At 50.1% G+C, this 15,509-nt stretch overlaps 1 protein-coding gene across 2 annotated transcripts in view; it reads right to left on the reverse strand.

Moving 5' to 3' along the window:
* Nucleotides 1–15,509, reverse strand: part of PEPD (peptidase D) — a 119,254-nt gene that overhangs the window by 75,755 nt on the left and 27,990 nt on the right. For both annotated transcript variants that reach the window (XM_070770917.1, XM_019978985.2), the window contains exon 7: nucleotides 9,832–9,876. In XM_070770917.1, the coding sequence (XP_070627018.1) occupies nucleotides 9,832–9,876 (45 nt within the window). The remainder of the gene's footprint in view (nucleotides 1–9,831; nucleotides 9,877–15,509) is intronic.

Raw genomic sequence — 15,509 nt, forward strand, 5'->3', positions numbered from 1 at the left:
GAGTCCTTGGTACATCCCTGATGGCCAAGGCTGGTCACTTTACGAAAGGTGACCTGGCTTCACCAAAGAGCCCACACGGCCACCTCTCCTCTCACAATGGGAACATGCTCAAGCCCCCTCAAGATCAGCATGGGAGGGGACTTCCCTGGTGGCCCAGGGGTTAAGAATCTGCCTTCAAATGCATGGGACCCGGGTTCCATCCTTGGTGGGGGAACTAAGATCCCACATGCAACAGAGCAGCTAAGCCTGTGCGCTGTAACTAGAGAGTCCGTGCACCGCAACTTGAGAGTCCGCGTTTTGCAATGGAAGATCCCTCGTGCTGCAACTGAGACCCGACACAGCCAAAAACAAGATCAGCACCGCATACTGTCATGGTGATAGATTAACGCCTGCCCCTCTGTCCAGAATGCACCTGGTCTAACCACTCTCCTCCTCTGAAGCCCAGTGGCTCTGAGCTAGTCTCAGCCAAGGTGGCTGAGGATGGCATGGAGCACCCATCTCCACCAGATGCAATCCCCAACACACGCTGTCTCCATGGTGCCCAGCTGGACAGCCACCAGCCATTTCTCATCAGGAAGGAAGGAAGGCATTGTACAGCACAAGTACACCTTCCTAAGCCTATAAAACCTTCTGGGGGAACGCGGGAAAGATCAACCACCCACCCACTGAGACTCTGTCCAAACAAACACTCCTTCTTTATTGAGGACCAGACCCGGAAGTCTCAGCCTGCTCTTTATCATCATAAAGGTACTCTGGCTCCACCTCCAGGTGCTGTGAGCAGTGCCACCTGGGGGAACCAAAAGCTGGCTCCTGTGCCCCGGAGGGTGAGGTCCAAATCCACTCGCAGGATAACCCAGGGGTCCCTAGTGCTTTGATCCTGCCCTACTTAACACCAGCCCTAAGATCTGTGAACGGGAGCGGAGCTCTCTATTCTCCGATGCAGTGATGACCAGAGTGACAACACCCGTGGGGACCAGGCCCAGGCTGCCCAGCCTCTGGCCCTTCACCTCTCTTCAGCCTGGTCCAGCGCTCTAGCTACACTCTTGCTGCCACTTAAACCCCTAGGCTCTGTGCCCATCCATCAGCACGAGCTTGGCCAAAGCCCCAGGAGGCACCAGCTCCAGCCCAGGCCTGTGTGTGTAGGACAGGAGGGCTGAATGGAAACCACTCGGCTGGGTGGACAGACGGCACCACCGCCACCGGCCTCCAGTCTCTAGGTCTGCCAGGATTCAGAGCAGAGCGTGCAGGCTGCTCTCAACCTCCCCCACCACGGAGACCTCCCAGGGCTCCTTCGCACACGAATGAACTCACCCCCTACCTCCCGGAGAACGCAGAGGCCGGTGGGCAGGTGTGCTCTCGCCTCTCCTCCAAACTCCCAAGCCATCCCTCCAGTGCGCGCCCCAACCCGGTACAAGGGAAGCGTGCCCTCTTATCAGTGAGACTCAGCCCCGCAAGATGCAAGCCTGGGCTCAGCACCTGCCACTCTTCCTGGAAGCTCCATGACTGCTCCCCTCCTCCTCTGGCCAAGCTTTCTCCCCACCCCCTGGCCCCGTTTCCAGAAAGGAAACCCGGACAGTCCTTGCCCTGGGAGAAGAGCTTTTATGAGCCTCTTCCCTGGCTTGTCCCCTCTCCTTGTCTCCTTCAGGCCCCCGCCACTCTCCCAGTTCCCCAACCACCAATGTGTGGGATGATGGCCTTCTCACAAGCCCAGAGGCATCAGTGACCTCCTGAAAGCAAGAGGCACCATGACGCCTGCCTCCACTGGCCCATCCTCAGCCGCCTCACCTCCTCCGTCTCTCTTGGGTCATCCCCTCCCTACCCCCCCACCCCACCCCCAAGCTTTGCCGTACAACCTGTTCCCAAACCCCTGGCTTGGGTATAGGCCTCTCAGCTGCATTCTACCTGCAGGACTCCCAAGGCACTCCCAGCTCAGCGAGGGAGAGACTCCCATACTTCCATGAGCTCCCACCTCCAGCCACAGCTCCCCATCCCTACTGCCTAATACACAGACCTGGGCAACCTCTCTCTCATCACTCCAACGTCCAACTGATGACCAAGGGCTATGATCCCAACTCCACAACCTCTCGTGCCGCTCCTTTCTCTTTGCCCCACCCCTCTCTCTCCAGCCTGGACCACCTCTCCTAGCTCTTCTGGCTTCCAGCCCCGTCTGCTTCCTGGACCACAGCTGTGGCTCTTCAGGCAATGCAAATATGGCCAGGCATTCCCCAGCTTAAAACCTTTAGTAGTCCCCAGATGTCCAGACGAAGTTAAAACAAGGACCTATAGTCAATATTTTGTAATAACCTACAAGGGAATGTATGTGTGTGTGTGAAAAATAACTGGATCACTGTGCTGCATGCCTGAAACTAACATGACACTGTAAATCAATTATTGTTGTGGCTCAGTCGCTCAGTCGTGTCCGACTCTTTGTGACCCTGTGGACTGCTAGCACGCCAGGCTTTTGTGTCCTTCACCATCTCCCAGAGTTCGCTCAAACTCACGTCCGTTGAGTCAGTGATGCCATCCAACCACCTCATCCTCTGTCGTCCCCTTCTTCTCCTGCCTTCAATCCTTCCCATTATCAGGGTCTCAACAACCCCATCTGGTGACCCTGAGGCTCTCCAGGGCCCACCTGACCTATCTCCATCACCTAGCTACAGCCTCCTTCCCCGTCCCCCACCAGGGACCCCTCTGCCTGGAACTGGTTCTTGCCCTTTCATTCTCTGGCTTCCACCTGAAATGCCCTTTTCTCAGGGCTGGCTCCATCCAGTCCCTCACCAGGCAAAATTCCCTCCCTCTATTCCCTGTGCAGTAAGCGATCATGCTTGTAATTTCTTTTTCACTTAAGTCTCCCTTTAAAGTCCACAGTCCCGGAGAGCAGGGTCCCAGAGTCAGAACAGTGCCTGGCCCAGAGCAGACAGACAGGACCTGGGCATTAAAACCAAAGCTGGAAAACACCTTACTTCCAACCAGGAGAGAGAATGGCTCATCTCAAAAAGAAAAAGAGGCCTCCCCCATCTCGCCCACCCTGGGTTGTTCCCCAGGTCAGCGTGGGATGTCGCCCAGCCTGGCAAGTCCGAGGCAGGACGGGGAGACACAGCCTCCCCAGGCCTCAGCAGCCTACCCCCACCCCACCACTGCCCGCCCCCCGCCATACAGGTAGGAAGAGGCAGCCCCAGGGGTTGAGCCCCAGGAGCCCACCTCACAGGCTCTTACACTTGCTTTGGCAGCATATATACTTCCCAGGCTCTCCACTCCCCTCCTCTCTGCAGCCTGGACACCCTCAGTCTTGAAATAAACAGGGAAGAGACTCCACCAGCCAAGGAGAGAGGGCGCTGGGAGCCCAAAACCAAGCTCCCTTCCAACAGAAGTGATAAGCATGTTGAGCCATCTGAGGCCCAGAGTCCTGTTTTCTTTTCCAATTTCACTTTGGGGAAGATGACAAACTCGGCCTCTAGTTGATTTACTCAGGACTTATATTTTCAGTCATGTTAAAAAAAAAAAAAAAAACATCAAGCAGAACCAGGGTGAACTGTCCCGAGAGGGCAGTTCTCCAGTGAAGCCAGCCTGGCTGAGCCCAGGCCTGGCCCTGTTGAATCCAAGTTTTAAGGGCCCTGAAAGTAGACAGCTGCGTGTGCTGGCTAACCCGACCGCCCATGGGTACTCTAGGGCTGATGTCTCGCCCTGGTGCTGGGGGTCTCAGCCTGGCCCCATTAACTGCACAACACAAGCATGGGAAACTGTTTTTAGGATTGTGGCAGGAAGCAGTAAGACTTTCCAGTGTTCCGCAGTTTCTCCTCATCTGCAAGAAGACTCGCTGCCCTGAGACTGAGAAAGCTATTTCCTCTACTGCCGAGCACAAAAAGGCAAGAAAGGTGATTCTGCCGTGGTTTGGCCTCTGCAGACCCAGCAGCCTTGGAGTGACGGAAGGATGCTGAGTGTCACACTGAGTCCCAGCTTTGCCCAGCCCGAGGATGTATGGCATGGGGCTTAGAAACATCACCTGCGAAGTGTCCATCCCCAGGAGAGGGTGGAGGTCACCTCCTCCATGAGGCATCAGAGGACCAACAATGCTCAGCATAGGATGGCACTGACGCCCCTTCAGATGTCTGAGCAGAAGGCAGTTCAGGCTCTTCTAGCAGCAAGAGGAGGTGCTTGATGTGTGCAGGAGGTGAGGACACTCAGGCAGAGCCCCTGCTCGTGGCCAGGCCTGTGAGTACCACCACATCAGGAGGCCGCTCAAGGAGAAAGGAAGCCCCACATGAGAGGAGGGGAGAGGAGGGGAGAGGAGGGGAGAGGAGGGGAAAGGAGAGGAGCGGAGGGGAGAGGAGAGGAGAGGAGGGGAGCGGAGGGGAGCAGAGGGGAGAGGAAGGGAGAGGAGAGGAGGGGAGCGGAGGGGAGCAGAGGGGAGAGGAAAGGAGAGGAGGGGAGCGGAGGGGAGAGGAGGGGAGCGGAGGGGAGCGCAGGGGAGTGGAGGGGAGCGGAGGGGAGCGGAGGGGAGTGGAGGGGAGCGGAGGGGAGAGGAGGGGAGTGGAGGGGAGCGGAGGGGAGAGGAGGGGAGAGGAGGGGAGCGGAGGGGAGCGGAGGGGAGCGGAAGGGAGAGGAGGGGCTGAAGGTCCAGAATCCCTGGCCACAGGCCTGAAACGACAATAACTGGACCAGGCTGAGATTCATTTGTGCAGTCCTTTTTTTTTTTTTTTCTTTCCCTTAAATATTCACAGGTCACAAAACTGCCTCTGGGCATTAAACCCAGGATTAAGACATCAATTAAGCAAGGTCTGAATGCTCCACTGATTAAAACAGTAGTAAGACAGGATGAAGGATTTCCAAAATCAGTCTCTAAGCATCTAAGTGCCACAGTGTTGAACAAAAACCAATTTGAAAGGGACAGGAATTCCGTCTCTCCCGGAGATGGATGTGCAGAGGCAAGTTCTGAGGGAGCCGTGGACAGGAATTCAATACCCTGGGACCCCCAGGACATTCCTTCCCTACGCCGCGACCCAGGGATGCAAAGGGTAAAATCCGGGAACAACAGGAGGGAGGCAAAGGAAAGAGCTGGTTGGAATTACATATTCTCAGGAGGCTCGATCAATACGTCTTCTCAGAGAAACCAGAGCCGCGAAGAAAGAAAACAGTGGTTGAGCTCAGCTGTGAGTTGAGAGTGCCTGAGAACTGACCGGGGCCAGGCAGTCGTGGGCCACGTGCGGGGAGGGCTGGGACCAGGGCCTGACGCCCCGACATCCTGTGTCCAGCCTTCTGGCCCACAGTAAGCCAGGTTCTCCCTCTAACCTCAGGTCCCCACTTTCCACTCTGCTTTCTGGCTGACTTAGGGCTAAATGCCTACTCATTGGGAGGCAAAGACAGCAATCCTACCGGAATACTTTCCATATACACACCAGAGAATCTAGGTCATCATCCACATACCCTTTCTAATCTGGGACATGTTACCCAGGATGCAGAATCCTGGTGCACGTCGGCCCCAAACCGTCCACACCTCACTGTCTCCTGGGCAGTAGAAACAGAAGGGTCTCCCCACTGCCTGATGAATACGCACGGGCCACCTCTGCTGGGTGTCCAGCACTGGCACAGGACTCAAGCTAGCGTGGTATCACTTAAAACCCGAGAAGGTGCGTGACGATGGCTGACATGCTTGCTCTTTTGTGACGCTTCCAGAGGTGCTGAACTGAAACCCACAGCACGGAGCTATTAGACAGCACAGAGGCATCTCCTTTTATTTCCTCATCCACCTTCAGATCAATTTAATCATCCGCCGAACAGGAAAGTAGAACCACAGCCTAAATTATGGAAGTGAGACGCCTGCTCTTATTAAGTTTCAACTTTTGACCTCCATGTTCCCACTGTAATACCCAGCGCAAGGAAAGAAATGATCAGTTATGATCTCGTGTTTGTGGGGGAAGAAGAGTATGATTACAGCGGAATTTACAAGAAATCAAAAAGGTACTGCTCGAGTGAATGGAAAACAATAAAAGCAGTCACAGAAAGGAAATGAATGACACCCAAAGGGAAGGGAAGCTTCTCCTGTGCTAGGAGAGGCCTCCAAATCAGACTGGCTCTGGAAAGGATCCCAAATCCCCAGGCCAGCTGCCACCTAGGAGCTGGGGTGCGTGTGGGTGGCACGGTGTGGTTCTTCCACCCCACCTTACCCTGGCCTCACATGAGATCTATTCCAGGGGCTCTGAGCAGGTTGGGTGGCGAAGAATGAACCAGCTGATAGTGGCTGACACTCAGGCAGCACCCGCACACCACAAGAGGCTCCTCAGAGCCACATGGGGCGGCATCTGAGCCTGGAGCCACTGGCCTGGGCTTAGCTCCCGGCTTTTTCTTGGGCAAATCACTTCCCTGTGCCTCAGTCTGCCCACCTGCAGCATGGGGATGATCAGAATCCTACCTTATAACACAAATAAAATGTCTCTTCAAATGAGGTGAGGGGTGGCACACAGGAAGCCTCAAAAGGTGCCAGCTGGTGGTCCAGGGGTTAGGAATTCACCTTCCAACGCGTCGGACGTGGGCTCACTCCCTGGTTGGGGAGCTAAGATCCCACATGTGCGTGTTCAGCTGCTCAGTCATGTCTGGCTCTGTGCAACCCTATGGACTGTAGCCCACCAGGCTCCTCTGTCCATGGGGTTTCCCAGGCAAGAATGCTGGAGTGGGTTGCCACTTCCTCCTCCACAGGATCCTCCCAAATCAGAGGCTGAACCTGCATCTCCTGCATTGGCAGACAGATTCTTTATCACTGTGTCACCTGGGAAGCCATAATCCCCACTCGCTGGGAGGCAGCTAAGGCCGGGTGCCACACAACTACAGAGCCTGTGGGCTGCCCTGAGGACCCAGTGCAGCCCCCAAAAAGCGACTGCCGTTGTTATTAGGATGTGTTGTCATTTGACTTCTGCCCTCAGTCTTTGAGCCATTCACCAAGGGAGACCGCATCTACTTTGCAGTGGAGGAAACTGAGGTGTGGTGTGTTATACACTAAATGCTGTGTTCCCCTCAAATTTATAGGTTGAAACCTATCTCCAATGTGATGGTATTTGGGGGTAGCACCTTTGCGGGGTGCTTTAGGTCATGAGGGTGGAACCCTCACGAATGGGGCTTAGCACCCTTAAGACACCCTAGAGGACTCCTTTACCCCTTCTGCCACTTGGGGACACAACATGAAGATGCCGTCTGTGAACCACAGTGGGTCCGTGCCTTGGCCTTGAACCTCCCAGTCTTCAGAACTGGGGGAAATAAACTTTGGTTGCTTATAAGCCACTCGGTCTGTGGTAATTGTTAGGCAGCATGCATCTTCACATCCAAGCTGTGAGTCAGGCATTACATCCCCATTTTACAGATGAAGAAGCTGAGGCTCACAAAAGTTAAGTGACTTCCCAGGGGGCAAGGGGGCATATAGGGGGTGGCTGGGGATAGAATTTGGATATGCCTGACTGGACACTTTTTCCATCAACGCAGGTAACTTCTCTCCATGGAGCCGAGAGAAAGAGGGTGGTAAAAGCAGCCAGGACACAGGGCCCGAAGACACATCAATGAGCCATAATTTAACACCACGGAAGGCCAGTCTCTCCTGTAAATGAGGGGCCTACCAGCCATCCCACCCAGAGTCCTTCCGTCAGTAACCAGAGAGGAGGGCGAGGGTGGTGACTCCCAAAGAGCCTGCCAAGAATGACCGCAGTCACTACAGAGGCCGGAACCCACGCTGCTAAACACACCCCTGAGGCCGTAAGCATGGTGTGACATTTCTAAAATAGTTCCATGGCCATCAAATGCCAAGTAAGTCCTCTCTGCTGAAGGCTTTAATAAGACCAGGAAGTAGTTTATCAGTGCAGGATCTACCTCAGAGCAGTGGAAATGTCACTAGAATTAAAGTGCGCTTGTTCCAAAATTACAAACTAATGACTTGTCCCTCGGGAGATGTGAGGTGCACAACCCAGCCCTGGCCTCCAAAGCATCCGGAGTGTCAGCAGCTGTGGGGGATGTCATGTGGAGGAGTGGACACGGTTCCTGGGCATCCAGGATTTATTCTTCTACCAGCTGCGGGTTACAGAAGGGCCGGGCATGTTACTTCATAAAAACAAGAAGAGATGGGGGACTTCTCTGGTGGCCCACTGGCTAAGACTCTGTGCTCCCCATGCAGCCGGCCTGGGTTCAAGTCCCAGTCAGGGAACTTGGTCCCACGGGCTGCAACTGAGAGTTCGCATGCTGCAACAGCTCCTGCATGCTGAAACTAAAGATGCCACATGCTGTAAGGAAGATCCCGCCTGCTGCAACTAAGACCCGGCGCTGCCAAAGAAATACATAAATATTTTAAAAATAAAAAGAAAACTAGAAGAGGTGGCTGTGAACTGGCAGGACAAAGGCCCTCATGCTCCAAGTGTGCGGCCGGGCCGGGCACTGGGCCAGGGCTGCTGACAGAGCTGCTGGCCCATCCGCCCCCAGCTCCCCCAAGGGTTGGTACCGATGCCAGTCGACAGCCCTCAGATTTTCACCTCTGGCTCAACCTCTCTCCCACCGGCACCTGCCTCAAACTCAACACACCACAAACAAGTCCCTCAATTGCCACAGCACCGGCGCCCTCTCAGTGACACAATACCCAGAGCTAATTAGGACAAAAACCCAGAGTCACCTTCAACTGTGCCCTTCACTCGGGCATCAAGGCCGGCTCCTCTCAGGAGCGTTCTGCTTGCCTGCCCTTTCCTCTCAACTCTGCCACCTATCCCCCGCTCCCCAGCAGCCACCTGGACCCTGCAGCAGCCTCCTAACTGGCAGCTCCCATTCCTGCCCCACGACTTAAAAAAATGCAAACCTGATCCCACCACTCTCCTGGTTCTACTGTCTCAAGACAAAGTCTGGGCAGACAGCACGGGCTGCCCGGCCCTTGCCCCTCTCTCTGAGGGGCCATTTCCACAGTGTGTGGCCCTAGGCTGGCCACACGGAGCCACCACGCTTTCTCATCTCCAGCCTTTCAACAAGTGGCCCCTTGGCCTGGATCACGCTCTCCTTCTCCCCCTCTCTACACTGCCCCCAACCTCATGAGCTGACCCGTGCTCACCCTCAGGCCACAGTGTTCCCAGGCCCCAAGACCAGATGAGCGAGGTCTCCCAACCAGATGGTGAACTTGACGAATGGCCCTAGGGTCAGATGTGAGGCACCCACACGCCTCGAAGTCAGGGGGTGACGTGGCAAAGGCACTGCCTCTCCTCTCTCCTACCTTCACAATAAGTGCAGCCATATGACAAATAACACACATTTTAGTGCCATCCAAGAGCAACTCGATGGCTTAGGAAAACTGGCAGCAATCAGAGTTGAAGGGTCTCTTCTGGGACCCAAGTGGAGGCACCTCGCCCCGCTGTGACCCCACAGAAAGAACACGGCAGGTAGGGACTACCAGTACCAGCCAGGGGATAAAGTGGGCAACATAAGACACATAAAAAGGAGGCCAACGAGTCAAGACATACGCATGACATAAGGAAAACATGTTTACCTTTTGGGTAATGGAATTATGTATGATGTTTATTTTTATTCCTTTCACTATTGACTTCAACTGAGCTATGTAAGTTTGGCTCCTTTATGGTAAAATTTTTTTTAAAAAAAGTTATAAATAAAGAAAGGGAGAAATATAATTGACATTCGAGTGACTTGTGCCCTTCTGGAAAAATAGACCAACTGACAACAAGAACAAAACAGAAGAGGCTGAGAGAAGAGTTTCTAGGGACCAGCTTGTCTAAGGGGCTCCCTGAGACAGGGTGGGTGGGAACAGCGGGGTCTCTCCCCTTCCTGGGCTGAGCACAACAAACAGCCACAAGCCATACTCACCACTCCACGATCTCTGGATGAAGAATGGTATTGTTGACATTGAACCTAGAGAGAGAAAACAAGTCCATTAGTTCAATGGTCTATTCATCTCCCAGCAAGAAATACTTCATTCGAGACATATCAAGAGGGCTTCCCTGGTGGCTCAGTGGTAAAGAATCCGCCTGCCAATGCAGGAGACACAGGTTTCATCCCTGATACAGGAAGATCCCACATCCTTCGGAGCAACTAAGCCGTGTGTCACGACTATTAAACCTATGCTCTAGAGCCCGGGAGCCACAACTACTGAGCCTAAGTGTCCTAGAGCGCATGCTCTGCAATAAGAGAGGCCACCGTAATGAGGAGTCCGTGCCCCACAATCGGAAAGTAGCTCCCGCGAGCCACAGCTAGAGAAAAGTCTATGCAGCCATGGAGACTCACCACAGCCATAAGTAAATAAATAAAAGACATACGGAGAGAAGATCTGATCAAGAGAACTTTAACTTCGTGACTCTCTGGACAACAGAAGGCCTGCTGCTCACTTCCTGCAGCAGACTTGGCAGCTCAGACTGTGTTCTCCAAGTGCAGTCAGTTGGAGAACAAGCTGCTTGGCTGCAAAACACAATCTTCCACCCTCACAGACAGGTAGCATAGCCGCTTCCATCAAGTATATCAACATATACATAATAGAAGTCCCAGAAGAAAAGGAGAGTGATAGTGAAGCAGAATATTTGAAAATATCATAGCCAAAAACTCTCCCAATTTAATGAAAAACACCAGTGTTAATTTCCATAATGCTTAATGAATTCCAAGTAGGATAAACTCAAAGAGACCCACACCCAGACATATAATCACATTGTCAAAAGAAAATCTTAAAAGCAGTAAGAGAAAATAAATTTATCACATACAAAGGATCTTCAGTAGTAAGATTAATGGCTGATTTCTCATCAGAAACTACGGGGGCCAGAAGACAGAATACAGAGGGAAAAAAAAAAAATCTGTCAATCAAGATTCCATATCCAGCAAAGCTATGCTTCAGAAATGAGAGAAATTAAAAACAGTTCCAGATAAATGAAAACTCAGAGAAGTCATAACTAGAAGATCTAGCCTACAAGAAATATCAAAAGGGATTTTTCAGACTGTAGTGAAAGGAGTTACTGGAGAGTATCTAGGATCCATATGAGAAGAAAAAAGGCAGGGGTAAAGTTAATCACATAGGTAAGAATAGAAAGGGTAAATGCATTGTTTGTTTGTAAGTCCTAGTTTTCTCCTATCTGATTTAAAAGACAGTTGCATAAAGCGATAATTATAAACCTGTGTAGATCACCACAAGATGATAAAGATGCAGTCTGTATGCAGTGACGGCACAAAGGAAGTCAGCATAATTCTTGTGTACTAGTGAAACCAGCTGCTATTAATGCAAACTATATTATTATAAGTTTAAGAGATCATTTGTAATCCTCTGGGTAACCGCTGAGAAAATAAATAAAATAGACAGAAAGCAAAATAAAAAAGGAACCAAAACTCAACACTGCGAAAACCTCAAACACAAAGAATGAGAGTAATGGAGAAACTGAGAAATAAAAACAATATATGACACACAAAACTAGAAACAAAATGGCATAAAAAAAGGTCTTCCTTATTAGTAATTTAGATGTAAATGGATTAAAATTTCTAATTAGAAGACAAGGATTGACAGAACAGATGCAAAAAATAATTCAACTACATGATCTAAAGAGATACTTTAGACTCAGACACATGATGAAAGTGGAAGGATAGGAAAAGACATATTATGCAAACAGAAACCAATACATCCAGAGACTGGAGTATTTTTCAGCCATAAAAATGAGCAGAGTACTGATTCATGCTACAATATGGATGAATTCTGAAAACAGGAAGTGAATGAAGCCAGACATAGAAGGCCATGTATTGCAGGATTCCATTTATATCAAATGCTAAAGTAGGCACATCTACAAAGATATAAAGTAGATTAGTGGTGGGCAAGGGAATCATTGCTAATGGATATAGGGTTTCTTTATGGATGATGAAAATATTCTAAAGTTGACTGTGATGATGATTGCACAAATCTATAAACATATAAAAAGCATTTAATTGTATAGTTTAAGTGAGTCACCTGGAAGGTATATGAATTATGTCCTGACAAAGCTGTTTTTAAAAACGTACTGAATATATACATAATTAATTTTATTACATACAAATTTTATTCTAATAAAACTGATTTATAAAAATTGTCAGAACAGAAATGGAAACAGATAAATCAACAAGAATAGTTTGAGATTTTCACATTACCTCTTCTGAGGACAGTACAAGCAAACAGAGAAATCAGTAAAGATGCAGAAGATATGAACAATACATAATCAACTTAACTTCATTGACATATACAGAACATTACAGCCTACATGCTGTAGACTATGCTCTCTTTAAGTACACATGAAACACTTATCATAATGAACATATATAGAAAGTTTCAATAAATTTCAAAGGGCTGAAATACAGAGAACATTATTGATTACAATAGAATTAAACTAGAAATCAGTAACAGAAAGAAAAATATAAAATCCAAAATCGAGAATTAAGCAATAAACTTCTAAATATCCACTCTTCAAAGAAGAGATAATAATAAAATTAGAAAATAAAAACATAAAATATCATAACTGGTGAACTGCAGCTAAAGCAGTGCTTAGAGGAAAATTTAAAGCTCTAAATGTAGATAGTAGAAAAGAAAATTGAAAACCAGTGATCTAAACTTCTATCCCAGAAATGCCTTCTTCTTTCTCAAGAAGCTAGAGAAAGAACAAACAAAATGTCAAGAGATTAGAAACTTTTCAAAGCAAAAATCAATGAAATAGAAAACAAACACGTAACTGAGAAAAACCAAGTTGTTCTTTGGTAAAATGAACATAACTGGAAAGGGAACCCAAGAAAGAAAAAGATCAGGTTGGGGCAAATCCCTGACACTGGTGTCACATATGACTCAGAGCTCAAGCTGTCAGTGAGACAGCGGGGGAAGTGCAACGTAGCCCAGCACAACGTATGGGCCTCAGCAGAGAAGCCTTGGCCGGCCTTCGACCCTCGGGATTCTGAGTCCTGCTCCATCTCAAGCCAGGAGATTGCACGCAGGGCGTACAGGATTGTGACCAATCAGAAGTCCTCCAGGGCCTCAGTGTCGGGCGTTGGAAAGCACCTATCTCATGCCTCGGTTGTGTAGCTAGTACCCCCACTCCTGGCTGAAGAAGGGAAAGGGGAGAGGAGAGAGAAGGAGGCGCTAGCAGGCTGAGAGGTGTCCACAGTATCAAAGCTTTCAGGATCCCTAACTAGAAAAATAAGACTACTTCCTGAGAAGTCAAGCAAAATGTTGTAGAATCAAGCCCTACTTGTGAAATATCAAAGCGACCACAGACAGCCAATGTGGCGCAGAGTGAAGAACAGAGAAGCAGATGACATAAATAAAGACGGCAATAGAGACTCTGTCTCCCATTCTGCCAAATGTCACTTTGATGCTGGGAAAAGCAATGGCCCATCTCTTCAAAAGCCAAACATGCCAATAAAATCTCACATCACAAAACATACATACACATACACACATGCTCACACACACACACGAACAGCAAGGTGACCCAGCACAAAGACCCAGATGCAAACACACAGACACACACAGGCAGGCATTTGCTTAGGAAAGAGGCACACGCAGACACACACACAGATGTATATTCACAGACACGGGCAAACACACACAGACACACAAAGGCATACACTTAAACTAACAGAGCTCCACATCCAAATATACACACATACAGAAATATGCAGATTCACACACAGGCACACTCAGACACAAAAACACTCAGAGAAACACACTCAGACACACACACAGATATATATTCACAGACACGGGCAAACACACACAGACACACAAAGGCATACACTTAAACTAACAAAGGTCCACATCCAAATATACACACATACAGAAATATGCAGATTCACACACAGGCACACTCAGACACAAAAACACGCAGAGAAACACACTCAGACACACACTTAAGAGTCCAAAAGATATTTACTACAATATCAATTTTTAACTCAGGGTCATGAAATTGGAACGCTCCTTGCTTTTGCCTCTGTGCTAGTTAGACCTTTCTAGAAAGAACATGTAATTATTATGTTAAAAAAAAAAAAGTCCACCAGAGTCCATGAGGGTGAGGAGTACCCTAGAAGCAGAGGATACCTCCCTGGTGGGCTCCACCTGTGGGCTGGATGATGCAAAGTGAGCAGTGTGGGCCCAGTCAGCCCTGCCCCAGCCCCCAGACTCCTCCCTACAGTTTCCAACTTGAGGATGGAGAGCAGGCCCCGAACAGGCCTCCCACTCCACCAGCTCTGGGGGCTGGGATGGGCTCTTGTCTCTTCAGGAGACTCACGGAAATTCCATGAGCCATAATCAGAACCTCAATCTGAACTGTTACCTTGATACATAAGTTAACAGGAACCAGAAAGCCGCTGGTCCCCACATCACAGACTGGCATTTTATTGTAACTGTCAAGTTTTAATAATGTCCTTCTATTTCTTGGGTTTAAAAATTCACATCTCTGAACATTAATATTCCTGCATTAATAACCCCCAAATTCAGCAATTTCATATTTAACCACTTATTTAAATGGAATTAATTTGTAACCGATTGTCTTCAAGTACGCAAGGCAATTTAAGTAAATGCCAAAAGATAAGAAATATGCTTATCCTGAACTACCAGCTGATATAAAATATCGACCATATTTCTTTGTCAGACAATGGCATGAAACAAAGCGCTCTGTACTCTGGCCCCCGCCCGAGGCTCCCAGGCAGCCTGCCTGCCTTGGGAGGAACAGTCTCCGGCCAGGAAGGTGGCCCCCACAGACAATCTCGTTCCCTTCATAGCTGGGGTCTGTCTGTTTCTCAGGAAAATCAAGTCTACCCTCTCAGATTGCTAACAGAGACTTATCATGTCTGCCTTGGTGCCCAGGGTGCAGAAATCCACTACGGTAGCCCACGGTGGTACGTGCAACCCACGGGAACAAGCCGTGTTTACTGCGGGGCTGTCCTCTCCACAGACCAGCCTTCGCCCTGCCCTCGCCAGCACCTGGCAATGAACGCTGGACCCTATCCTGTGTCCAGAACCCCCGCGGGGCCTGCTTCTCCTACACCTTCGTGGGAGCTGTGGCCTGGGCCGGAGTCCAGCTTCAGCCCAGTACAGCACTCCCTCCTCCCCAGGAAGGACAGAGCCCCACCTTGCTTTCGCCTCTATGCGTTAAGAGCTCTCTACACGAGCATGTCATAATTATGTTAAAAAAAAAAAAACAAAGCCCACCAGAGCCCATGAGGGTGGGGAGTGTCCCAGAAGCAGAGGGTAACCCCTTGATGAGTCCAGAGGCCCCAGGCCATGGGGAGATCCCAGCACACGTCTACCACCCCCAGCCCACCTCTGCCTCCCTGCTCCCAGTCCTCTGCCAAAGCCACCACTGTGATTTCTGGCACAAACCCTGCTGTGGGCCGAGGAGGCCTGGCCCTGACCTGGGAAGGCTGAGGGAGGCCTAAAGGCTCCCAGAATCAAACCCACATCCCCACCCCCCCACCCCGACAAGGTGACAAGCCCGAGGCAGCCAACCCTGAGGAGCCACACCTGGAGACAAGGTCCCAGGCTGACCACTTGGCTA

Source organism: Bos indicus, chromosome 18 (assembly GCF_029378745.1).
Source record: "Bos indicus isolate NIAB-ARS_2022 breed Sahiwal x Tharparkar chromosome 18, NIAB-ARS_B.indTharparkar_mat_pri_1.0, whole genome shotgun sequence".
Taxonomy (NCBI): Eukaryota; Metazoa; Chordata; class Mammalia; order Artiodactyla; family Bovidae; genus Bos; species Bos indicus.